Source organism: Martes martes, assembly GCF_963455335.1.
Source record: "Martes martes genome assembly, chromosome: 5".
NCBI lineage: Eukaryota > Metazoa > Chordata > Mammalia > Carnivora > Mustelidae > Martes > Martes martes.
The window spans coordinates 48,051,064-48,078,536 of NC_137892.1; the positions used below are offsets into that span (position 1 = coordinate 48,051,064).

Sequence of the window (27,473 nt, forward strand, 5' to 3'; positions counted from 1 at the left end):
ACTTGACTGGCTTTGTCAGAGCTGGCCAATGTAATTAAATCTGGGTTCTCTCCCAGAAGGATCCTGCAGCCTTGTATATACAAGACTATTAAAGGCTCAGACAGGTCCTCAGATGTTGGACAACTGCTGCAGCAGACTGATAAAAAACTATATATATATATATATATATATGTGTGTGTGTGTGTGTGTGTGTGTGTGTGTGTGTGTATGTATATATGTATATATGTACATATACATATATGTACATATATACATATATACATATATAAAATTGAGGATTTTTCAAATTGGGATATATTCCCAGGATGATGGTTGATATGGGTAATAATAATTTATTGGTATTGTTTGATATTTTCAGACTGCTTTCAAAACATTCCTACCTCTGAGCGTTATTTACTACGAGAATTAAGAGGTAAGTGGGGTAACCTAGCTCATAGCACAGTGTTAAATTAATTAAGTAAGGAGGCCATTAGACTGAGGTGGCTCCAATGCCTTAGCAGCCTACAGAAGCAAACCAAAACCTAAGCCTGTAAATGCCTCAAGATTATGCAGTCTATACCTAAGGACGACCCGTCACAGTCAACTAGGCTTTCCTAAAGAATGCAACCCCTTGAGCTATACCCAATCAAATAATTTTCTTGCTTTGCTTCGATGTCTTCCATATAAAAGCCTTGCCCCTAGCTACAGTCTGTGGAGTGCTTCTAATCACTTCTGGTTTGGTGATGCCTGATGCAAATAAATTTTTGTTCAAATAAACTCTTACACGTTTTAATGTCCCTCAGTTTATCATTTAACAGCAGTTAACTAGTACATATTTGGCCTTCAGTAAGTGCCAGTACCCTTCCTTCAGATAACAATTTTTAAAATTACTTTGAGGGGTACCTGGGTGGCTCGGTCGAAACTGCTTCGGCTCAGGTCATGATCTTAGGGTCCTGGGATCTTGCCCCAGTCATGCTCAGTGGGAAGTCTACATATAGATTTTCTCTGTGTGTGTGTCTCTCTCTATCCCCCTGCTCACACGTGCTCTCTCTCAAATAAATCAATCAATCTTAAAAAATTATTTTGACATTATTAAGCATTTACCACTAACTGAGATGTACATAGTCTCAGAGCATGCTGTGAGCTGGAGGAACTTAGCACTGGGACCGACAGAACTAATCCACTTGTGAGTTGGCACCCAAAGGAAGTGGCTTCTAGTCCAAATCCTTGACTGGATCAAGGATGAATCTTAAAGAAGTTGTTCTTGAGACTTGACATAATACTTGAAATTGGAAGTATAGGTCCATATCATTTGAATTTGAAGTAGTTTGAGGGAAGGATCTAGTTAGGATGGTTATCAGGATTCCAGCCAGTTGTGTACAAAATCAAAACAGGCTGAATGAAACCCATGTGAACAGGGAAAACTCAGTATTGACTTTTCACCCAAATTTTGCAAACTTTCTCAAAGCAAAGTAGCTGTTGTAGATAGGAGAGCCTGAATGGCCGAGTCGGTTAGGAGTCTGCCTTCAGCTCTGGTTATGATCTCAGGGTCCTGGGATGGAACCCCGGGTCCAGCTCCCCGCTCAGTGGAGAGCCTGCCTTTCCTTCTCCCTTTTCCCCCACCCTGCTCACTCTCTCTCTCTCTCTCTCTCTCTCTCTCTCTCTAGCTCTCATTCTGTTTCAAGTAAATAAATAAAATCTTTTAAAACCAAAGTAGCTGTTGTATATTTACCAATGGCTGACATTTATCGAACATGTCTGGTCTGTTAAATAAATTCTGTCACCTTTTGAAAAGTAAAATTTAGGTTAAGAAATTTGCCCAAGATTACACAGCCTGGTAGTTAGGTAAGTGATAGAGTTGGAGTTCAAATCGGAATCTGACTGAGTCCCAAAACTCTTTATTTTCTAATTAAGCTTCTGTTGCTTTCACTTACAGTGTGTAAAATGTTCATTTTCTTCCAAGCTTTGTGCAAATCAGAGATTCTCTTCTTTCTGTATTAAAGCCTTTTAAATACAAATAAATTTGAAGGGCTGTTAACAAAATTTGGAGGTATTTGTAACCTTTTCCAGTTAATTTTTGTAAGTATGGAGCACTGTATTATGAGCTATAAAGAATAACATTATAGCTAAAGAAGATAACCATTAACATTATTTATTTTGTCTAACTTTATTACCTGAAATAACATAAGATACATAAGGACATGGGTATAATTAAATTAAGTAAAACCTGTAATATGATCAGATACAGTCACAAATATAAAATAAGTGTGACAGGGTGGGATTTTTTGAAATCTCATGACCCTTTGTCTTTTTTTTCATCATTCCTCTCTCAAGGAGAGTCATTAAGAAAGCAAAGACAAAAAAAACTTTGTTAACATGACCCAGAGTCTGGTTATGCTCTAGGTGTGGGCAATATTAGCATGAGAACCTGTTTTTTCTTTTAGATTTGTTAATCTCATAAGATACTGAGGAGGGTGAGAGCTAACAAAAAGAGAAAAAAAAACTGGATGAAACCAATTGGGAACTAGGACAGACATCAGGAGATGGGCAGATGGGTGAAAAGAACATAGGGGTGTCAGTGAGAGTGGAGAACAGGGAAGAAGACTAAAGAGAGAAGGGACAGCCAACTCTTCCTCTGGGGTAAATTCAGATAGGTAAATTCTGATATGATATTACATGTTGTAATAGGACAAATAAAGGGTTACATTTCTTACAGACTTTCATCATTGTCTAATAAGATTTTCTTTCTGGCAGTGGATTGCAGTTTCCACATATTAAGGGTATAATTATCTTAAAAATTTGGGTCATGATGGAGGGAAGCATGTTATTCTAAGGTTAAGAGAAGTGTTTGTGGTGTGGTGAAGAGTGTTCTCAGACAAATTAGGACTAAAGGCAAACTGAAGGTGGGGATCTGGCGGGCTTCACATGATAGAGAAGTTTTCTGATGGACATTGTTCTCTTTCCTAGACTGCTCCAATGAACAAACCTCTAGCACCCACAACTTATGCTTGCTAAAGACAGTGGTCTAGCTACAATCAGATGTGAAGGCTTCAAATTAAAATGGGATTTGTGTTAATCAACTCTGAATTCATCCACACTAAAATATTAACTAGGTATTCAATCAAATCCATGTGATATGAAGTTCTTCCTATATTTGATAAGTGAAAAAGAATGAAGTAGGATAATACTAGGAGGGGAAAAAGATGAGGAAGAGGTAGAAGAGGAAGGAGGAGGAGGAAGAGGAGGACTTTTAGATAAGAGAAACCATAGATTTTATAATTCTGCCTGTGGTTGACCTAGTGATCTTTATTTGAGTGAAGGATAACAGTCTGTTCAGAAGTCTTTCTGAAATAACTGCTGGTTTTCTTTTCCACTTGGCATCATATGTGAAGCATTTCTTTTAAACCATATGCCAACTCTTTTCAAAGGGAGCTTTGTTCTCAGGTGATCCATTAATTTAGGTATCATTGTAGAAGTTGGGGCAAAATTCCACATAATGCAGAACTCCTTAGTATGGTTTATTTTTCATTCTCCTTTCTCCTCCCCTTACGCCTTCAAACACATTTCTTCCTCTTCTCACTGCCAGAGTGATTTCAGAAGATTCTGTAACAAGCTCTCAGAGGCCCATTGTGCAGTAACAAAGAATTCTGGCAATGAGCTGTAGGTTCTGTCCTTGCCTGCTTTCTTGGGTGGAAGGGTACCTTCATCCCTCACTAATGGCAGAGTAGGACAAGTGTTGCCCTGGCCTGCAAACTTTCCAAGCACTAGGAACCCAAGCAAGAATTTGTCATGCCAATCAAACCTGTTGGGTGGATATGTGGGCAGGTGTTGAAGAACTTTTCTGGAAGAAGTATATGTAATCTTGTTGTAAAGGGGATATGGGTGTGGGATACAATGGGAAATAACGTTCCCTAGGGTTTACTTGCTTTCCCAGGCACTTACAAAATGGACCCAGCATCCCAGGTTCTTTTGAATTGTGGTTAGGTGATGATTTTTGCTAAGCTCTTTTGTCCCCCTAATTTCTTTTTGTTTCAGTGGAGGGGATCCAGAAAGTCATCATGGACCTTGTGGATGAGTTTAAAGATGAATTCCCTACCATCCTAAGATTATCACAGTCTAATCAGGTAATGTGATTTCATAACTTCGAAAAGGATTATTATATTATATACAATATAAAAAGTACATTGTATTTTTAATATCCATTATTTAATGTTTAACTTTGAGATCAGTGTGAGGCTTAGGAAGAAATTAATTTTGTCTCAGAAGAACAAATTTCAAATCTTACTGGGTGGGTCTATGAAAAGCAGAAAGAGGGACAAAGAAATGAGATAGATAAATTAAGTTTAAAGAAAATCACCGTGCTGTTAGATTGTAAATGTGGAGCTCTCTCATAGCCACAATTGTAATGTATATGGTTTGCTACATTTGCTTAAGATTTGCTTAATATAAAAAAAAGATTTGCTTAATATGAAAACCAGGAAAACACCTAGATATATTTTAACTAAAATCTATGGCAATTAAATCACTGGAAAAAAATATCAAAAAAAAATCACTGACATAAATTATAATAATGGAAAGATAAATGTGGTATGAGTATATGTTTTAATGTGGAAGAAAACAGTGATATCAGATTAAACAAAGCATATGTGCATGTGTTTTATATAACCTTTGTTCCCAAAAGGATTTGAGGCAGATAAAATATTGGGAATGAAAGAGGGAATAGGTAAAGAATTCTGAGACATTTGATCAGGAAAAAGTAATATCTTATAACCTAATTTACTTTAAAGTACACAGCTCTTAATGGAAAAGCATATTTAATCATTTAGACCACAGTTGGAATAGAATATATTGTAGAGTTACATGGTACAGTAATAATTTCCTCATCCAGATATCAGAGTTTTGGCAATGTCAAACATGAGGAACATAGCCAAAACCTGGAAGTAAACAAAAAAGCTCTCTGAGTAACATGGTAATCACAAAGTCTATATATTTCATTCCAAAGGAGAAATATTAGAGCCACTTTTAACCATACATCCAGACAACCAGGCATCAGACATTTACTAAATACTTTCCTATTGTTTGGGACTGGGGAGAGGGAATACGGAGAAAAGACAGGATGCTTTCAGTCAATTAGCTTAATGAAATCAAGACAGAACTGTAAAAAGTAATTGTTTTAGAATATGGTAAGAGGTAAATCCAACTTAGAGGAATGAATTGCTCTAGCTAGGATGGTCAGAGAAGGCTTTTTGGAGGAAGAATGCTTAAATTGGGTTTCAGAGAATGAATATGAATTTTCTAACTAAAAAAAGAGATAGGGTAAGTGGACAGGAGCAGAAGAAGCAGTGTCAGTTAGGACAAAAAGTATGAAACAGCGTAGCGTGTTCCCAGAATATCAAGTAAATATGAACCAATGGCATGAGACTTGAATCTAGACTTTGGGGAAGGCTGATACTGATGTGTAGATATCTGGATACTTAGTGGTAAGATGGCATCCCAATGGTGGTCCACTAAGTAGGATAGAATGAGGCTTAAAAGCTCCAGACCGCAAACCAGATTTTATAAATCTGTATCTTAGATTCGGTGTCTAATTGCTCTCCCCTAATTAATCCCCCAGTTTTAGTATAAAGTCTTTTTAAATGTTGGAGGTTTTTCTTGAGTATGCACTGGAGTGTTAGAGAAGGAATGGGCAGGTGACCGTGCTTGGTCTAGCATGTAAAATGGCTAAGACTGGCACAGTCTGGAAAGCCCTGTTTCCCCTTCAAAGTTGTGATTCTTTCACCATTGGCAACATTAAAGGAACTGGGTTTAATAATCTAAAAAGTTGCAACTTTCTTTGTAATTGTCTTCATCTCTTCCTACCCCCTGAATAGCCTCATTATCATTAGAGCCATAAATTTGGTTTAATAGTGAAATAGGTTGATATTCTGATTCCAAAGAAAGAACTCTGAGTTCCTCTTTCCAACTCATTGAAGTTATTTACTTACAAGAACTTTACCTCATTCAGAGAATAATGTAAACATAGTTACTTTATTTCTCATTTTCAACACACTCACATTGTTCTTTTTCCACCGTTTACTTTGCTGACATTGGCAAGAAATTCAAGTTCTTAGGGGATATTGTAACAGATTGAAGTTACTTGTACTTCAAAAATAAACCATTCAGAAAACAATGCTAATACTTAAATAACTAAATTATTTTTATTTTTTTTTTTTTATTTTTTTTTTTTAAAGATTTTATTTGTTTATTTGACAGACAGAGATCACAAGTAGGCAGAGAGGCAGACAGAGAGAGAGGAGGAAGCAGGCTCCCTGCTGAGCAGAGAGCCCGATGCGGGGCTCGATCCCAGGACCCCGGGACCATGACCTGAGCCGAAAGCAGAGGCATCAACCCACTGAGCCACCCAGGCGCCCCAATAACTAAATTATTTTTAAAAGGTCGGATTGTAAATGCTACAAATCTGATTATTTTGGAGATGATCCATAATTCCCAAACATACTGAAAGGAGTGGTTTTAAGAATACTTAGAGGGTTTTAATTAATTGGGTCAGATTTTAAATCTCTAAATTTCATAATTAGTATTTAAAACTTTTTAAAAAAGTTGTAGGCATTTATTTATTTAGGAAAAGGCCATCTTATTGGCCAGAAACAAACAAAAGTAATGGTGGGATTTTTATAGAGGGATATATCCAGAATAGTGGTTATTAAATAGTTCTTCATGAATAATGATTTTGAAGGAAATTTTCTTCCTGGGACTGAGGGAAGTTAATTTTAGAATCTTGGTTTGAGGTCATGGCTTCTGACGTCATGTACTCCCCAGTCCAACACAGACTCCAGTACCATTAGTATCCACTTCCTTTAGCAAAAAAGTGATTTTTAAAGGTTTTCATTTGCAAGTTACAAATGATTTCCATATGAGGATTTAAAAATATTAAACTTTACATTTGAACAAATGAAAAAATGTGTTTTACAATTAGGAAACTAAAAAGTTTAAATTTAGAAGATCTTTCCTTGAATGTAAGAAATCTTTTGTGGTAAATAAGGTCAATTTTTGTGGTTTTAATTATGAAGAGTAATTATGTGTTTTATTCTGTAATTATCTTGCACCTAACCTTATACTATAAAATTAAGAGTTGTGGGATGCCTGGGTGGCTCACTCAGTTAAGCATCTGCCTTTGGCTCAGGTCATGATCCCGATTCTCTGGGATCAAGTCCCACATTGGGCTCCTCACTCAGTGGGGAGTCTTCTTCCTGTGCCTGCTGCTCTCCTTGCTTGTGCTCTCTCTCCTTCTCTCTGACAAATGAATAAAATCTTTAAAATAAAATAAAATAGGGATTTGTAAGCGGAACATATTAGAATCCATACAAAACTTTGGATTTTTATAACTGTATATATACTTTTCTGTGGCTTCATCTACGGCCATACCACCCTGAACGCGCCCGATCTCGTCTGAATTCTCTTGGCGGCTTCTTCTTCTTCTTCTTCTTCTTCTTCTTCTTTTTTTTAACATGTAGGACTAAACTCTTGGGGCTGCACCAGTGACATCTGGAAATTACTCTCATCGGTATAGAATTTCTAAATATGATGAGAGTAGGACTGTGTTCTGTAATTCAGTTATATTTTTGTTTTTGGTGAGTTGTTTCTAGTGGGGCACCATCATAATTGTGAAAGTTACAGAGCACATTGTACACTGAAAACTTTCAGGGTGGTTTCTAATTTAATATTTGGTATATTTCTCTATTTCTCTATGTTAATTTGTTGTATTTTCTGATACTCTTCATTCATTCATTTCAACAAATATTTATAGAGTACCCTACTATGTGCCAGACCCTATTCTAGGTACTGGGGAAAGATCAATGACCCAAAAAGATATAAAACACTGCTATCATAGAACTTACATCCTAGCCAAGTAAGAAAACAAGAAACAGGGAAAATAAACTATATAATATGTTAGTGGTAGGTCTTAAGAAAAAGAAGAAATTTAGAAGAGATATGAAATAAGGGTAGGGACAAGGAGAACAATTGACCATTAAGGTAGGGTGACCAGGAGGGTCTTGGTGAGAAAGTAATTCTCAAATTAAGACTTGAGGGAAGCAAGGGAGTAAACTTCAGTATCTTTGAAGAATCAAATGGCATAGTAGCTAGTGCTAAATCCCTGAGGTGAGGTATATTTAACAAGCTCAACAAATAGTGAGGAGGAAGAGGAGAGAAAAAGACAATGAGGTTAGGGAGGTAAAGAAAAGACAAATCTTGTAGGGCTTTGCAGACCACTGTTTGTAATTTGGCTTTTACACTGAGTGCAGTAGGAAGCCACTAGAGCAGCAGAGCAGAAAAGCAGGATAGGATCTAAGTTTTATTTGTATCTCTTTTGCGGAGGCATTGAGGAATAGAATGAACATAGATGAGGACAAAAGCAGAGAGACCCTTGAGGAGGCTAATTTACTAGTCTGGAAAAGAGATGGTATATAAATGCAGTGGACTGAGTGTTGGCGTTGGGGGTAGTGAGAAGTGGTCAAATTCTAGGACTGTTCAGAGAAAGAATTGAATAAGATTTGCTGACAGGCTGGTTTTTTGGATGTAGAATAGTAAAAAGCTGATGTAATAGAAATTGGAGTTCAGCATTAAAACTGCTGATGATAGAGAGATGGGTCTGTCTCTAGAAAAAAAAAAGAAAATAGGAAAGCAGGATATATTCGAAGAATGGGGCTCAAATAGTGAAATTTGGAGTAGGATTCTTGAAACAATCTGATTAATTGGTACTAGGTTTCTTGTAGTAAATCATCATTGCCTTTGTGTGTCTCTGGGATGGTGGTGGCAGGGGGGAGGGGATTGGAATTTCTTTTCTCACATTTGGTAATATACTCAGGTGATAATGATGACAAGAAGAATCATGTAAACTTGCATATTTTGCAGCCAATTCCAGTATGCTTAGGACAAGAGTCAAAACAAAATAAACCAGGGAAAAGAAATGGACACTTCTTTGGGGGTCAACATTTAAATTTAGACACATGGCTTGGTAGAAAAATATATAACATACATAGTAGGCAAAGGGAAAAGCTGATAGCTCAAAAAAAGGGGAAAAAAAACCCTTTTATTGGGGCGCCTGGGTGGCTCAGTGGGTTAAAGCCTCTGCCTTCAGCTCAGGTCATGATCCCAGGGTCCTGGGATCGAGCCCCGCATCGGGCTCTCTGCTCAGCAGGGAGCCTGCTTCCCTTCCTCCCTCTCTGCTTGCCTCTCTGCCTACTTGTGATCTCTGTCTGTCAAATAAATAAATAAAAAATCTTTAAAAAAAAAAAACCCTTTTATTTAACAAATTTTCTACCAGGGCTTATTTTAAAAATTCACTGAAGGCAAGAGTGAATTAGAATCATCACTATAAACTGGTGACTATTTTTTTTTTAAAAAAGAGGAAAATCTCATTTTCCATCTCCAGGACTGTAACTGTTGTTGCCTTTCTATTCTCAGAGCCACACACAGACACACAGACACACACACACACAAAACTACTTTAAATGCACCTCAGTGTCTAGATTTGGTTTCTAATACTGTTCTGAAAAGCAGTAATGGTCTTCTAGGGAACAAGTCAATTATATGTTTTATGTTAGAAAAATAAAGATGGTCAGAAATATTTTGTTGCTAGAGGAAATATTTCTTTCAGACATTCAGAGATATCTATGAAAGTATTGAAAAAGGAGAGCATTTTTAAAACCATGAAGGTAGAGGTACCTGAATGGCTCAGTCGGTTAAGCGTTTGCCTTTGGCTCAGGTCATGATCCCAGAATCGTGGGATAGAGTTCCACGGTGGGCTTCCTGCTCAGTGGGAGTCTGCTTCTCCCACTATCTCTGCCTGCTGCTTCCCCTGCTTGTGCTATCTCTCTCTGTCAAATAAATAAATAAAATCTTAAAAAAAAAAAAAGCCATAAAGGGAAGCACAGTCATCAAGTTGTAATGATTTCAGCATTAAAAGGAAACAAAGATGATGTTAACTAGGAACAAGTTGAGTCTGTTGGAAAAAGCTATGAATTTATGACAATACTAAAATGAGAAATATAATACAAAGTACACTGAAGTGTCATTGTAATTCACACCTGAATTTTAAAAAATATTGTTTATCATAAATGCTATATTTTTGTCAATACAAGTTATGTGATCCTACAGGAAGGTTTTGATTCATGGATTATCAAATACAAATAGGCTTATTTCTCTACACAGGTAAATATTTAGAAAGACAATCTTGTAAAAGAGGGGAAGGTTGAGTGCATCAATCTAGTATGGTGTTTGGGGAAATGAATCAAGATTAGTTAACAGAAATACCTGAGTAAAGTCAGTGAATCCAGGCCAACAAGTACAGATCACCAAGATTTTGTAAAGACACAAAACAAGGAGAGGGAAATTTCATAAAGTTAGTGTTTCATCTGCAAAAATGAAGAGTCCTTAAAACACTGAATGACTATGTAGACAAAATTTCAGCATGGTGGAACTGCCTACATCCCACTCTTGTTCGCCCTGGCAACAGGGCCCTCACCTTTTGACTATAAGTTATGAGAGAAAACACAGTAAGCTAAATCAGAAGTAAAACCAAACATTCTAGCTGCTCCAATTTCAGGAGGAGTTGGGAGGGCGAATCGGTGAAGCAAAGCATAAGATCACAAGAGAAATTCAATCTGTGTGTAGGAGCTCTGGATAGTGCAGATCATCGCGGTTTCTCTCACCAGTGTGCTGGAAACCAAGATACAGTATCAAGTGATTGCACCCGTGTCTTATTTTGCTTGTTTTACGTACCACATAACTGCTTTTAGGGGTTGCTCTGCTCTAAATTGGCTTGGAATTGCCACAGTTCTAGCAGCCCACAACTCCAATGGCCTTCTCCTGTTCGTATTGACTAGGAGGGCTGAGACCAAAGGTGGGACTTTTTCAGTCACGTTAACAGATGAAACCATAATGTGACACCAGGTGCTGCAGATGTACATCCTCATTGACAGACTAGTACAATTTTGGGTGATCTCCAGTCACAAAGGCTAAAACTGTAAGAGAAGCACTGAACTTCAATGACAAAAACAGTGATAATAAAATTATATCTTCAGGATAATGGCTGAGGCATTTAAAGGACATATACAGTACATCAGCTCTTAATGCAACTATATGTTGCTTATTGTAGGCCAAAACAATCCATCTAAAAGCTGTTTTTTATTTATACATATATTTGGATTCAATAAATAGAGACTCGAAGTTGCTTATTTGTGTTATAAAGCATTAGTCCTCCCCCGCCAAGTCATATATGAAAAAGCCAGAATAGCCCATAAAATTGCTTAAATGAATAATGGCAACTATCCTTGCTGTTGCCTGGAATGCAGTCTGACCGCATTGTAAGTAATTTCTCTGTGGTTCACTTTCTGGTACAGCAGGGAAAGATCTACATGTCATATGTTTTGCTAATGCCACAAATTTTTTCTGTCCGAATGCTCATAAGTTTTGAAGTTTTTAGAAATAAAAGTTCCTTAAGCTTGTTAATTAATATATAGGGGATTTGTTTTATTTTTTTTTAAATTGTACCATGCATTATGTATGAATGCTTTAATCATTTACATTTTTAAAATAAACTGGGGAAATATTTGTAACAGTTTTGAATAAAGATTATTGTTTGAATAATTCAAACATTGAGTAATATTTGAATAAGAACTGCTTACTTTTGAAAGCGCTCTTTAAAAAGAAATCAATGCAAAAATAAACCCAGAGAGAAAAATGAAAATTTTAGGTCTTTTGGCTAGTAACTTAAATTCTGGATATTTATGCTGAGGCAAAAACCTTACATTTATTCAAAGATTTAGGTACATGGGGGGTGGGATATAATTATTGGACACTGAGTATGCATAGGCCCGTGCATAATGTGCTGTTAAGTTGTACTTGGTCTCAGTCTGGAGTAGGTTGTAATAATTCATGTGAGAATCACACATCAGTCACTTTTTAGAGGCTTATTTTCCAGAAAAGAGAACCCATGCAGAAAACGTCCAAAATCAGAATGGCTGTCGCCTTAGCAAGGATCAACCGAGGAACATTAATTCAAGGATTAAACAGCATATCCAGATCCTCCAAATCAGTGGCCAAACTTCTGCATCCCCAGCTTGCTTGTAGACTTCTAGAGTTAAGGAACATATCGCATCGTTTGCTGAGGGAAGTTAATGCACCAAAACAACCCCTCTATAATGTGCAGGTGAGCTCATATTAACATTTGCACAAGATACAGCCTCTTTTTTAAGTAACTGTTTTGAAATTGCAAGATTTGAAAATGTAGCTCATTTGGTTATCTTACATATGAAACAAGAATAGTTGGATAAGAAACGAATGGTTTGGTCTTTTTTCAATATAGTATATATGTTCTGATTTAAATAAATCTGAAAGAGGTGGTAATGTGGGCTTTTCCCCCTACTTGGTTATTTGATTGAGCTTTATGAAACTAAATTTCAAATGATTCAACCTAAATGTCAGCATACAGATTACCAATTATGTCAAACCTAAAAGGAATCCTGTAAGCCTTAAAAATGATTGTTTTGTTCCTTTTCCCCCCATAACCTTGCTGTGTTTCCAAGACAATCTTTATTCGACTTAACATATTTGAATATATTCAACCATAAACTCATTTTGGTAGATCCACCAACATCCAGTGTATGTCAAATTACAGGTTCTACATTGTTTTATTGGGGCTCTGTTATATTTTGTTAAGGGCAACAGCTCTTAAAACTTTTTCAGGACCAGTTTCTTTTTTCCTAAACTTTGTGGCATAGAACTCTGGATTTTTCCACTTGGGTATTATTCAAAGCATTCTAAATGTTTGTTACAAACGATTGGGAATCCTGCAAGCCTGGCACCTAAACCCGAGAGTGAATCATTTTGTTGTTGAAGGGAGAAGAGCCTTGGCTCAAAGGGAGTGAAGCCAAAAATATGTATTAGTTCATGTAGTTGAACAATTCAGAGTTGATAAGGTTTCAGGGTATAGGTACTCAAAAGATGCCTTCAGGGTCCTGTTCTCTTTCCACCCATCCTGGCTCTGCTTCCTCTGTATTGACGCCATCCTCAGACTGACTTTCCCTTCATGGTTACAAGATGATTTGCAGCTGTTCCCAGGACTCCGTCCTTCCAGGTTCAATACAGCCCCAAAGAATGACAGTCCTTGAGCCAGTATTCCTGGCCAAGTCCTGGGGTTCTCAGAGAAAGGCGTACCTCTAAAGCAGGGGAATGGGATGCACTGTTTGACCTAGGACCTGATTGCCATCCAGACCACATGACCAGAGAATGGGGAGAGGATGATTCTTCAAACAAAATTTGGGTTATTTTGAAAAGATGAGAAAATGGATGATGGATGGCTAAAATAAACAAAATATCCATTACATAGGAATCTCTCTTTCATCAAAGATTTTAACATTTCCAGAAATCATGGGATAGGTCCAGCTATGAATTGCCTGAGAAAGCAATTATAAAAGGCTCCGTTATAATACCTAATGTTTGAGAAAGTAAAAAATGTTTTGTGTTTATTACCTGCTGGATTCTCTAAGCAGTATAAACGTTATTCCTGTATCTTTAGTTTGTCAAAAAGAAATACAGCTGAGATGTATAATTTCCTCTGAAATACATTTCTAAAATGAATGTTTCGCCTTGATGTTTTTTCCCTTGCATTGTTAACCCTTATTTTTTATAGAGGGTTGATATAAGAAATGTCCTTTGAAGAGTATTTCTGTATGTATTACAAAATCACATTTAAAGATACTGTCCATTATATTATTCAGGCTTTCTTTTTGCTTCTCTTTGCTAAGTCAGAACTGAAGAATCTGAGGTTTTACACTATTTACGAGCTAACAAGTTGGCCTGCCACAGCTGTACAAACACACACGCCGATAGAAGACACAAGACTCCCTTGAATCAGAGACCGAGACTGTTTATTATTAACTTCAAAAGCAGCAGCCAGAGCAATATTTTGTGTCATTTCCCTAACCCCTCAGTTCCCACAGGGCAATGCAGTGAGAGCCACGTGTTACCTCTGCATGTAGTAAGTTGCATCACAGGAGAGGAGCCTGAAATTAGCAGACAGCTTTTTTAGGAGTGCTGGCTTACTGGCCCAGCCTGAGAGAGAGGGGCAGAGAAATAAAGGGAGAAAAAGTAAGAAGGGTTTGGGGGAGAGAAGTAAGTGTTTCTAGAGGGTTTACAGAGAAGGTTTTATATTTAGTGCCCTAAGACATGTCTTGGGAAGTACATCTCTAGATCTCCCTGGAGAAATATACTTTCTCTAGCTTCTAAAGCTGTTAGTGATTCAACCATGTCCTTTGTTCAGAAGGCCCAATTAGTACAGGAATGAGAGACATCCACAGAGAAATGCTTCCCAGTACTCATGAAAATTCAGTGGCAGGAAAGTAATCTGTTTTTCCAGTTGAATTTATGTTTCCTTTTATCCAATAAGGAGAACTGAAACAAAACAAAACAAAACACATTTGCCTTTTTGCCCTGTTTCACAGGTGAATTTAGAGCTTAATTGTGATGATGTTTTCCAGGAACCCAAAGTGAAAGAAGCAGGTGGAGGGAGTACTTGACCTATCCAAGGTCCTTGTGCTGACTGTGACTGTCTCTATGACATCAGTTCAGAATCAACACCCATGAAATTTCTTCTCTTGTGCTCTTATTCTTATTGTCTTAGAACCCAGCTTTAATTTTTAAAATTCTTATCAATAAAATATTTCAAAATATATAAAAGGTAGTTTATCAGAAGTCCCATCCAAATGTAAATTGGTAGTAATATTTTGCAGTATAAACTTTGGATATCTCCTTTATAAAAAGAAATATAATTAACCATGTCCTGATCCATTCCCTGTTTTTTTCTCTACCAAGTGTAATCATTATTCTGAGGTTGATGTGAGCATTTGTGTGCACACTTTTAGAGTTTCACTACATTTGTATACATCTATTATTTTCCATATATTTAAAATTTATATAAATGATATACTGTACACATCCTTCTGAAACTTTCTTTTTTTACTCAACATTTTGAAATGTGTAGCTATGGCTTATTATTTTATCTTCTTTACGGTATCCCATTGTAAGAAAAAATAATCCACAGTTTATTACTGGACAGATGGCCAATTTAGTTTCCCATTTTTTTGTTTTCCAAACAGTATTTCTTTGAACACTCTTGTAATTGCCTCCTTATTCTGTGTGTGAGAGACATTCTCCAGGTATACGCATACGTCTAGAAGAGGGATTACTGGATCAGGAGAGTTGCATGTCTTCAATTTTATTAGCTGTTGTCAAAATGTTTTTCACTTTCAAAATTCAAGAATCATAGTGATTCTTGAATCTGAGGAGAATTTCTTCAGTTCTGGAATGTTCTTAGCCATTGTTTGTTCAAAAATTACCTCTTTCTCATTTTCTCTAATCACTGTTTCTGGAGTATCTGTGAAACATACTTTGGACCTTTTCATTTTATTCTTTATGTCTATTTACCTTCCTCATATTTTCCTTTTACTTATCTCTTTTTGATACTTCCTGGGACATATACTCACACACTTATGTTCTTCCCTTTAGTTCCTGGCACAGGGAAATTTCCTTCCTTCTTTCCTTTCTTCATTCCTTCGTCCTTCCTCCCTCCCTCCTTTTTTTCTTTTTTTGTTTTGTTTTTTTTTTTTTTTTTTGCAAACTCAGTCTTTTATTAGACTTTGGAGTTTGATTTTTTATGGAATTTCTAGGGGTATTTATATGGAATTTTTAGAGGGTTCCACATTAGCTCAGTCTGCCCTACTACTGGAACCAGACGTCCTTCTCTGGTATCTATTACAAATTTTAATATAAGATGGTTACATTTCTTTCTGGAAGTAAGTGAAGTATTATTCTACCTTTTCATTTATTCAACATATATTTATTGAACATTGACATGTGAAATCACTAGGTTGGATACTAGGATTCATAGATGCCCCACTCTTGCCCTGAATGGACTGTGTGGATGATAGGCAAACAGGCAGTGTTAGTGGAGTATAGCAAGTTCATGATCAGTGTGTGCAAAGTGTACTATGGAAGCATCAACAAGGGGCATAGAATTCCACAGAATAGTCAGTGTTGGCTTTCTAGAAGATAATACTGAATCTTGAGAGAGGAGATATTAGCCAGGTGAAGAAGTAGGAGAATTATTCCTGGAAGTGAACGTTGTAATTAAGATATTGAAGTCAGAGAGAGCATAACTTATTTAGGAAATGTAAGCAATTTCATATGGCTAGAGTGAGACAAGTGGGAACAGTCTCAGATCAGAGATCCCAGGGTCCTTGAGGGTTAGGAATGAGAAATAAGCTTTACTCAGATGATATGTATTAGCTAGGGTGGAGAATCAGAATTGCTACTGAGAGGAATTACATTATAGTGAAGATAATGGCCTGGAGAGTCAAAGAACAACAGAGTAACTAAGAGGTGTGGTGGAGGTCAACTGATTGGTCTGTGAATGGAACTTTCCAGAGTACCAGTGTAGCAGAGAGATAAGTGGCATAACCTGAGGGAGCTACACCAGCCCTGGTACACAGTGCTTGGCTGTCTTCCCATAGTGACAGAGTTTCGTTCACCCAGAGTGGATTCCAGCATGAATTCCTTCAAGGATTGTCAGGCTGCCTTTGTCAAAGTGGAGCTTTCTGGTGTGCAGAAGTAAAAAAAAAAAAAAAAAAAAAGTGAAATCTGAAATTGCCAATGCAAGGGGATATGCTTTGTAGATGCATGGAGGACATCACTTTATGTAGGAACGTAAGCAGCCTACTTAACCTATTGGGTGGTGTTAAAGATCCTGATCTTCATATGTCTGACTTGTCACTGATCTGAGAATAATTAATGATAGAAAGATACTTTTGTACATAGAGCACCTTAAATGGTTCTACCAAAACTATGTTGGATAATATGTAGCTGGGGATGCCAGTCAGGCAGTTTACTCATTCAGGAACAGGTAATAGAGGAGCATTTCCATTAGGACACTACCTATGACTAGGATAGTATGTCCGCCCTCTAAAGTGGTCTGAGATGAAGCATACAGTAATAGTCTCCTCAAGATACTTAGAGTATGAATGTTGTTACAGGAGCTCCTTGACAATATGACCGGGCCTTTCTGATTATATACTCAGCCCTAGAGCAAGTCCTATTTATGTTAGCATATTCAAAGATATTGAGCCCAATATGAATTATCCAAAGACCCAACTGATACAAGTGACCTGAAGAGATCCGAAGGCTTGTTGTAACATGAGCATAGTTGGAGTCGTTCTTCTCCAGCTTGATAGAAGAGACTTCCATTGCACCTGTCTTCACGGGTGCTGAGTCGGGTTGTTTCTCAAACCCTTCCAGTTTATGCAGGGCTGAGATTATAGCAAGTTATCTGCTATTTCTAAAAGGGCCTCAGGAATGGAAAACTCTGGTTAGATCATTTCTCAGTGGTTTTCAACAACCCCAGCATCAGTACTTACAGAATGGTGCATCTGCTTAGCCTTATGAGCTGTCTGGATGAGTAAAGCTTACAGCTGCTCTAGGCTGCAGTGACCTAGATAATCAGCTTGAATGCTGACTTCAGCCAAGACACGTCAGCTCCCAGACATAGTTGTTGACTTTGGCAGGGCAATGCAGGGCCACAGGAGCTCTTGCTGTGATAGAATCTTCCTTATATATGTCACAATCCTCCTTATAATGGCATGGGAGATGACTGTTTATCCTTGGTACAGGCACTGTGGAGTGGTGTAGGCCAGATACGGGCAAAAGTGAAGAAAACCCTTACCATCTACAGTGCCTATGACTTATGTGGATCCCAGTGCAATTGTGCTCCCCTTTTCAGGAAGAAGATCAGGTATTTTTCCAAGTATAATTTCTTCCTCACCCCCAGCACTTCAATGTAGACTGGGGTTTAAACTCAAACTTCACATATTTTGTGTAAAAAAATATATATAAACCTCAAAAACATCAAGAGCTTCTACAGGTCCTCGACGGGCCTGCCATGAGGTTATCTTGGGTGGTATAATTAAAGATCTGGGGAAAAAGGACAATTCCTAGAAAGTAGAATCCCTGGAATCCTGATGACATAACTTCTCCAGGTCGGCCAAGAGGTTGGGACATCTGAACTTTTATAGGACCTTGTGAGTAAGAGCTTATTCAAGAACAGTGTTCCACAGGATAGTAATAGGCGTCTCTGCCTATATGAAGTCAAATAATTTTCTTTACTGTGGACTGCTAGGAGTCCTTCCTGGGTTCTTGAGTACTGTGAGTGGTTCAAGCACAGACAGAGTCACGTAACTTTTCCAAACCTACAGGAAATACTTTTTTCTGGGCCTATTAACCAGTCATTGCTTCTTGCAACACTTACTTGTGAATTACTGAGTAAACGTTCTCTATTACTTCCCCTAGTATCCTTTGAACAACGTAAACTAAGTTGGGCCTGGTGATTCTTTAAACTTTAAGTCATCTATAAGTGGATCTTTATTATTTTCTAAACTGCTTATGGTTTGCTTTTTGGATGATTTATCTCAATTTTAATGAAAATAAGATAAACACAGATACTTCTTTTATGAGATGAGGCAGTCAAAGTTATATGACAGAGATGGAACTCAAAATTATGTCAAAGAAATTTTGTTAAAGATTGAAATGCTTTTACTATTGAAATAGCTGAGATGTTAGTATGAGCATATAACACATCCACATATCTTATATATACATATATATTAATATTAAAAATTCAAGAAAGGAATATATGGGCATAATATTGATATCAAGATTCTTTTAACTTAAATATTTAAAAAAAATTAATAGAAGTTTAGATAAATTTTTGTAATTGGTTGAGATGATCTAAATACAACTTTTGATTTACAAATCTCTCCTATTTATTTATTTAAAAATTTTTTAATTTTTTTATAAACATATAATATATTATTAGCCCCAGGGGTACAGGTCTGTGAATTGCCAGGTTTACACACTTCACAGCACTTTCCATAGCACACACCCTCCCCAATGTCCATAATCCCACCACCTGCTCCCTATCCCCCTCCCCCCGGCAACACTCAGGTTGTTTTTTTTTTTTTAATCATATTTTGTTTTGTCATATTTTGTGTTTTTTTGTTTTTTGTTTTATCATGTACTATTCCTGCTTATAGCAAGCCAAAAATGAAACATTGTGGTTTATAATATGAAAAACATGTATTGGAAGTAGGTCATGAAATTGAAAAATGGCTACTTGCCAGGAGCCACATAAATTTTGGAGGAAATGCATTTTCTATAGGAATGATTTGTTACAGGAATAGCAAATATTTATTAAAAGCATTAAAATGGTGAAAAAGTGACCTTAGGCAATATCAGATTCATCATTCAGAAGTGTAACATATATCAGATATATAATTTATTTTGAAACTTTGAAAAATAATCAGTTTTCATTACTTCAGGTGAAGAGCAAAATGTGAAAAAAAAGATGCGGTGAAATAGAAACAGAGTAATTTCTCGTGCATGCAGATGCCACTTTTATTTTTACTGTATATGGCCTACCAGTTATTGGATATGGACTTCCCACTGTACATCCATATATTCACAAACTCATGAATCTTTTACTCTCCTAGGAGGCATTTTGTTGGGAGTATATCTGCTTTCTTTCCTAACATCTGCTCTCTACTTATCTGTTTGTCTCCTTGTAGCCTAATAGTGAGATGCAAAAGCATGCTATCAGTTTGATTCTTCTAGCGAGAGGGAAAGAGCAGCAACTGCCTTGGTTCCTGGAAACTCTTTCCAGAAGCCAGGAACTCTGGGAAATTTTCCAGACCAGCTTATGGAGAGTGGGCTAAAACTGCCCGTCCCTGTTCCCCTATCTAGGAGTCAGTAGGGCCTGAAAGCCAGGAAATAAGAAGGAATGCCTCCCTGCCCTACTTCTGCCCTCCACCCATCCCCGCCCTGCACTGCTCCCCACAACTCCATCTCTTCGCTGATCGGCTAGATAGTATTCTTGGCTTTAGCATTCCATTAATCACTTAAGAGAAAAGAAGGTCAATGGTGATGGGCGACTTTGTTCTTCATTCAGCAGTGGCAGCCGTAAGCAAAAACTGAATATACAGCAACAGGCACTTAAAACCCAATGCCATACAAACGTTTGTTTGATAAAATGTTATGAGGCATTCTTCAGAAGCACCTTTTAAGAGGCTGTAATACGCCATTGAGTGGATTTTGCTTAATTTACCTAACCATTCTGCTATCAATTGTTTCCATTTTTTCAGGGTCATAAATAACTTTACACATACGTACTGTTCTTTCTAGCTTGTGTGCATTTTTACTGTGCATTTACATGATTTTATTAGCTGCAGCCTGTACCTTCAGGAGTTATTGAAGCCATTGAGTGTCTTGGCACATACTTCAGAGGAGCATGGCTAACTGCCACTTCACTGCTGAATGGGAAGGGAATGTTTTTCCCAATGCCCTCCTTTCATATCCTACTCAAGGCAACAGAGGTGACCTAGAAGAGAGTATGATTCCCTTACACTAAATATATTGTTGTTTGAGGCGGAGACACCTATTACCAAAAACTAGAAACCTCTGAAAGACAAATTCATTTTTGGCATAAACCTCTGTTTCAAAGAAGCAAGCTGGATGTGAGCACAGAGCGTTTCCCGAAGCTTAATGTTCACCTAAGGTTAATGCTGGCCTTCAGCAGTCTCATGATTAACATTTCCAATCAGGTCATTAATCTGCAGGAAATGCTTTGTATTTCGATTGCTGTTTGCTTAATGAAGAAGTGAAAAATTTAGTAAAGGATGATTACATGAATTTGAACAAAGAAAAGACTTTTTCTAATATGCACAGTGGCACCCCCTAGTGAGCACACTTGTTAAATGTAAAAAAGTTAAGTAATTTAGATTTTGGAAATGCAAGGTTTTTTATTGATCTTTCATAGGTTTTAATAGATCTGTCATAGCAAAAGAAAGTACCTTTTTGTAAAAATAAATAAATAAATAAACCAATATATTTTCAGAATGTGGAAAAAAACGAGATAGATTCAGCAGATAACTTTCTTTAGAAAGAAATATTTAAATTTTCATTTTACAGTAATATTTTAAAATTTAACATTGTAACACTGAAAACTTATATTGTAATTAGAAAACTCTTTTTTTGTTTTCGCAGGTCAGAAGGGGTTCTTTGTTTGAAATCATTTCTTTTCCAGCAAAGACTGCTTTAACTAGCATAATATATGCTTCATATGCAGCACTAATTTATCTGGTAAGTTAAGAAAATTATTAGAATCTAGGTATAAATGTACTTATTTCATGTAATGTTAAAGATATAGATACATAATAAATTCATAAACCAAGGTACTGTTCTCTTGTTACACAAAATAATTTTACACTAGAAATTTACTTTTCTAAAAAAATTACTCTTCTGAGGTAAATTCAATCCATTTCTGAGGCAAGTCAATCCATCAAAACCAAATTTACTTGAATAAAATTATTTTTATAAAGTTTATTATTATTTGGTCAAAACATTTTGGTTTTATTTTCACAGCTATGGTTGTTTTGTTTAAGCCATTGTGCCATGGTTGGCTAAAGTTCAGTATTCCATCATTTAAGTCTATGATATTGGGGAACACAAATATTAATGTACTTTGAATTACAAATTCTGTAATTCAAAAGTGTTCATTACAAAGTGTGACAGAAGGAGCGCCTGGGTGGCTCAGTTGGTTAAGCATCCAACTCTTGATTTCAGCTCAGGTCATGATCTCATGGTTTTGAAATCGAGCCCTGCATAAAGGCTCTGCACTGAGTGTGGAGCCTGCTTGGGATTCTCTCACTCTCCCTTTACTCCTCCACCGCCTTTCACAAGTATACTTTCTATCTCTCTCTCAAAATTAAATTAAAACAAAATAAAATAAAAACAAAGTGTGATAAAAATATAAAGGATTTTATAAATTATAAGGGGTTATTTTCTTTTACTCCATTGCCATTTATACTTACCTCTCAATTTTTTTTCAAAAAAGTATAATACAGAGAGAAAAGTACACAGTTTGATGAATTATCACAAAATCTATTTATCACACACATGAAGAAACAAAATGTAACTGTCATTCTAGAAACCTCCTTCTCACTTCCTTCACAATCATGAACCTCTTCTATAAAGGGTAACCACTATTTTGACTTCAAATACCATAGACAGTTTAAATTGTATATAAATTAAATAATATACTATATATTCTTTTGTATTTGTCTTTTTTTGCTCAGTTGCCATTAATGAGATTCATTCATTGCCTACATCAATAGTTTGTTGGTTTTCATTGCTGTGTAGTATTTCATTGATTGAATACATAAATAATTCAATATATATCCTATATATATGTCACTATCCACACTATGGTTGAAACTTTATATTATTTACAGTTTTGGCAACTGTGAATATGGTTTCTATGAATATTCTTATATATATGTTTTAGTAAAATTTCTGGACCACAGAATATGTATGTGTTCATCTCTAGTAGATACTTCCCAATAGCTGCTATTGTCTGTCTTTTCCATTTTAGCCATTCTTGTGAGTATATAATATTATCACATTGTGCTTGAATTTACATTTCCTTGATTATTAATCAGACTGAGTTCCTTTTATGCATTAAACAGACATTGGGATCTTTTGTGAATTTCTGTTAAAGTCTCTTCTGTTTTTCTATTCTATCTTTTTTATTATTGAATTTTACTTTTAAAATATACTCTAGCCATAAACCCTCTTTTGGTTATTTCTTTTATTCTGTGACTTTCTTTTGCCCTTTAGCAGTATCTTTAAAACAGACTTTTTTAGTTTTAATGTTGTCCAATGTTTTAATCTTTTCTTTACATTAGGTGCTTTTTATATCTTAATTAGGGCAGCTTGACCTATGTCCAAGGTCATGAAATGGTTCCCTCTGATATATTGCAGGAGGTTTATTATTTTACCTTTCACTTTTAGATTTATAATTCACCTGGAATTGCTATGAGGTAAGGAACAAATTTTTCCTCCATGGGTATTCAATTGATCCAACTCAATTTGCTGGGGAGAAAAAACTTTTCCTATTGCCCCAGAACATTTATTTTGTCATAAATCAAGTGTGTTTTTATGTGTAGGTCTGTTTATTGACCCTCTGTTCTATTCAATTAATCTATTTTTCTATTTTTACACTGATTCAATATTGTATTATTTACAAGAGCTTTATAAGTCTTGATAACTAGTAGAATAAGTCCACCCTTCAATCCATTAGCATGGTATATCCCTCTATTTATTTAGGTCTTCATGAATTTTTCTTAATAATTCTTACAGCTTTTTTGTTAGTTGGTCTTACACATTTTTGTTAATTTTTTAAATCATATTGAGCTACACAATAATAAAGATTCTTTTTCCCATTATTTATAGATTGGTTGTGGTCCCAATTAAAATATGAGCACGTGTGTAAGTTGACTAATTTATTTTAAGATTTACAGGGAAGTGAAAAAGGTCAAGAATAGCTAAGATATCCTTGAAAAAAAAAGGAAAGGAACTTACTTTTATAAACATAGCAATAGTTTTTTAAAAGAGCCAAACTTATATTTTGCAAGTGTTTAAAATTTTTGAGACGTGTTCAGTATCTTAAATGTTGATCTCATAAAAAAATGACATCCAACTGAGCTTGGATGCAAAATGCTGCAAAAAAAAAAAATGGGTGGGATGAAAGAGCTGTGGTGAAACTAAAACAAATAAGACTAAAACCAAAATTAAACTCTAATTTCTTGAAGGCTTTTGAAATTATCCCACATGACTTGTCACTCTATAAACTTCCTAAGTAGGTATTAGAAACAGTTTTTTGGTGACCTGATAATTGGTCATGCATGCACCCAAGGTCTAGGAGAGGTCAGGGCTGGAATTATGATTCTGAAAGCAAATAATTATATGTTGGAAGTTAATGTCCTGTGAGTGGAACCATTGTGGAAAGAGTGAAAAGTCTGGAAGTGAAAAGAGTGGAAAATCAATGGGAATGTAAAAAACAGCAACATTTAAGGTGAGCTAAGAAGAAATCCATGAAGGAGACAAAAAAGCAATAATCAGAAAAGTAGGAAGAGAATCAGGAAACAAACTATCAAGGAAATAGAGACTCAGGAAGTTTTGAGCAGTTAAGTGTCAATTACCAGCAGAAAAAAATCAAGTAAAATAAAAGATTTGAAAAGTGTTCATTAGATCTAGTAGTAAAGATGTTGGAGTCAACCATCTTGTAACTATCTCAGTGGTGTGATAGAATAAGCAAGACAGAAATACGCGGGTTTCAGTGAAGAGGAGATGATAATATCAAAGCCATGAATATAGATCCTGGTTTGATCAAGAAAAGCAAGCGTATATAGCAATCAAAGAGAGAAACAGGGTTCCAGGGACTTTTACTTTAAGATGGAAGATACTTGAACACATTAGAAGTTTCAGGGCAAGAAGCAGTCAAGAAGGAGAGGCTGAAAAGGCAGGGAATAATCGGTAGAGAAGAGGTAGGGTATAGATTACAAATAAACACAGAGATACTGACTTCAAGATCTTTAATTTTCTATGACTGGGGTAGAAGAGGTTAGAATGGACACAGATAAAATTTTGTAGGTGAGGGAAGAAGAAATATATCAAATAGGACAGGGCTTCCTGATCTGTTTTTGGGGGGAGGGGAAGGGAGAGAGAAAGAGAGCATGTACAGGAGCAGGCAAGCAGGGGGAGGGGCAGAGGGAGAGGGAGAGAGAGTATCTTAAGCAGGTTCCATGCCCTGCATAGATCCTGCCACAGGGCACTCGATCTCATGACCCCGAGATCATGACCTAAGCCAAAATCAAGAGTCAGGTGCTTAACGGACTGAGCTACCCAGGTGCTCCCCTAGTCTTTTTTCACAACATGGCATACATGAAAAATGACCCTACTGGGGATAAACGGATGAAGCTATTTGCAGCTGGAAGTGATGGACCTCAAGGTTTATAGCTCTAGGTTGTGATACACTTGGATGCAAGTAACAAAAAATAGCTGGCAGTGCCTTAACTGATGAAGACATTTAAATATCTCAGTTAATCAGAAGTCTGGAGTTAGGTGGTTCCCAGGTCTGTACAGTGGGTCTACAATGTCATCTAAACCCAGGACGTTTCCATCTTCCTCCTATGCTATCTTGTTTATTGTTTTGGTCCTTAGGTTTGCTGCCTCATGCTCAGGCATCCTATCTATATCAGAGTCCAAAGCAGGGAGGAGGGGGACAGTTATTGAGGCAAAAGACAAAGAGTCTTTCTTTTCATGTAGGAGAAAAACTTTCAAAAATCCCTCCTGACCTCCTCCACGGCAGATATATTTTATTTTGTTGGCTAAAACAGTGTCACATGACCATGTACTAACTGTAGGGAAGTGAAGGAAAGCATCTGGTATTCCCTCATTCTATAGTGCAGTGCAGGCCAAGAAAAAGAGGAGGCAGGAGGTCAGGAAGAAATTGAGGTTGTTCAGCCAAGGCCCTCAATCCTTTCTCTATTACCTTCTTTAGGAAAACCTTCTAAGAGTTTATAGCCTATTATGTGAACTTTAGGCATTGCTTTGGTAAGATAAGCTAATTTAGGTCTTCTTATATTTTATGGATTGTATTATTCTTGTTGCTTGCCTTAAGTAGCATCATCATCATCTCATCATTACAGTTCTTAGTGATTCCCAGTTTTCAGTTATATTTCTCTGTATGTTTTATTTTGACAAAGTACTGAATGGCATTTTTTGAGGGAAAATGGATCATGTGCTTGCTTAGAAATCACTGATCAACTAGCTTACTAAATTCTACCTAATGTGTTTATGCCCCTTCAATTGTACACATAGGTATAAGCAAATTGTAGGGGGAGAAAGTAAAAATTAGAAGGCTACTTTGAGATATTAACACATTTGGGGACAAATTCAATCTCCCAGAAAGTGTTTCATTTAATTCAGGAGAAGAAAGGAGTCTCATTTAATTAAATCAGAGAGTAAAGATATAAAACATTTAATGAATTGGGTGGAAAAGAGCAAAGCATGTATTTATTGAAGCATACTATGCTTTAATTTTCTTTCTAGATGGTGTTGTAATATATTTAGAACAAGGAATCAACCTCCTGATGTTTATCATACGCCAGGAAAGGAAGTGCTTCTTTATTAGAATAAGTAGATTAATGACTTTATGTTACACATTTTATTGGACTTATTATTGGAAGTTCAGTCACTTAAAAAGAAATCTTTTCAAAAAAAATTTTTTTTTATTATTAGACAGTCTGTGTTAATGCTGTGTTGGAGAAGGTAAAGAAAATTTTCCAAGAAGAAGAATCCATAAGGCAAAAGAGAGAAGAGAGTGAAAATCTTAGAAAAGCCTTTTCTGAGCCTGTGCTTTCTGAGCCTACATTTCCTGAAGGTGAAATCAAAGCAAAACCTTACAGGTCATTACCGGAGAAACCAGACAATATTGCAGATTGCCCCAAACTTCCTACTAATAAGTTCAATAATAAGATCCAGGTTTTACATTCTGTGTTTGACCAATCAGCTGAAATGAATGAATGAGCAAATTGGAACATAAGTATTACTGAGTGGAGCTTGAGAGTTATTGTCTAATCACATTTCATCTCACAAAACCAGGAAACTAGTTTTCATATATTGACTGCTCTGCTTTAAAATGTCACTCTCAAGTATCTTTTTGATAGAGAAAATAAAGTGAATCTTGATGTAAAAGTATGCCTATGATATTTTTTAATGAACAAGAAAGTGTATCCTTTGGAGGGTTAGACTTTATGCTATCATTTATAACATGGGCATATTTATAATACATTTATGTTTTTATGAAAACCTATTTCAAGTACCTTTCCATTATAATTGGCCCTTGAACATGGGTTTGAATAGTGCAGATCCACTTATACGCAGATCTTTTTTGATAAATGAATTATAGTACTGGAAATGTATATTCGCTTGCTTATGATTTTACATAGAACATTCAAAATATGTGTTAATCAACTGTGTATATAATCAAGTCAGGCTTCCAGTCAACAGTAGACTATTAGTAGTTAAGTTTTTGGGAGCCCAAAGTTATATGTGGATTTCCAACTGTGTGTGGGGTTGGCATCCCACCCCCCTGCAATGTTCAAGGGTCAACTGTATTCATCTGGGGGGAAGTACCCTCCATATCAAAATGCTATATATCTTTTTCAGAGATAATAAAAGGATATTTATTTTCTATCAACAGGCTGCATAGTTTGAATCTGCCTATTATCGATCCTTTTTTAAACTCATCTGTAAAGTTATGAAGGACTTGTAATTCACAGACATAATACATTTTAAAACAAAATATTATTTACAAATCTTATAAGAGATTTCTGTAAGTGAGAGTAGGATATGACATGACATTTTTTATTTCCAGATCTGAAGGAACACATTTAGAACCAGAAATCAAGTCCATATTCCTCATTGTTGCCACTGGGTCCTGAGAGAAAATGCTTCTGTAACTGGCCAGCAAATGAGGGCCATTGTTTTGC

The 27,473-nt window shown here is 36.3% G+C and overlaps 1 protein-coding gene across 1 annotated transcript; it reads left to right on the forward strand.

The window, feature by feature from the left end:
• Window positions 1–3,768: 3,768 nt before the first annotated feature.
• SPATA9 (spermatogenesis associated 9) lies at window positions 3,769–26,508 on the forward strand (the record flags this gene model as incomplete). Its single annotated transcript, XM_080804440.1, has 5 exons — window positions 3,769–3,829; window positions 4,015–4,103; window positions 11,960–12,187; window positions 21,124–21,219; window positions 26,221–26,508. The coding sequence occupies 5 exons, from the start codon at window positions 3,769–3,771 to the stop codon at window positions 26,506–26,508; spliced, it is 762 nt and encodes a 253-aa protein (XP_080660566.1).
• Between the last annotated feature and the right edge of the window lie 965 nt (window positions 26,509–27,473).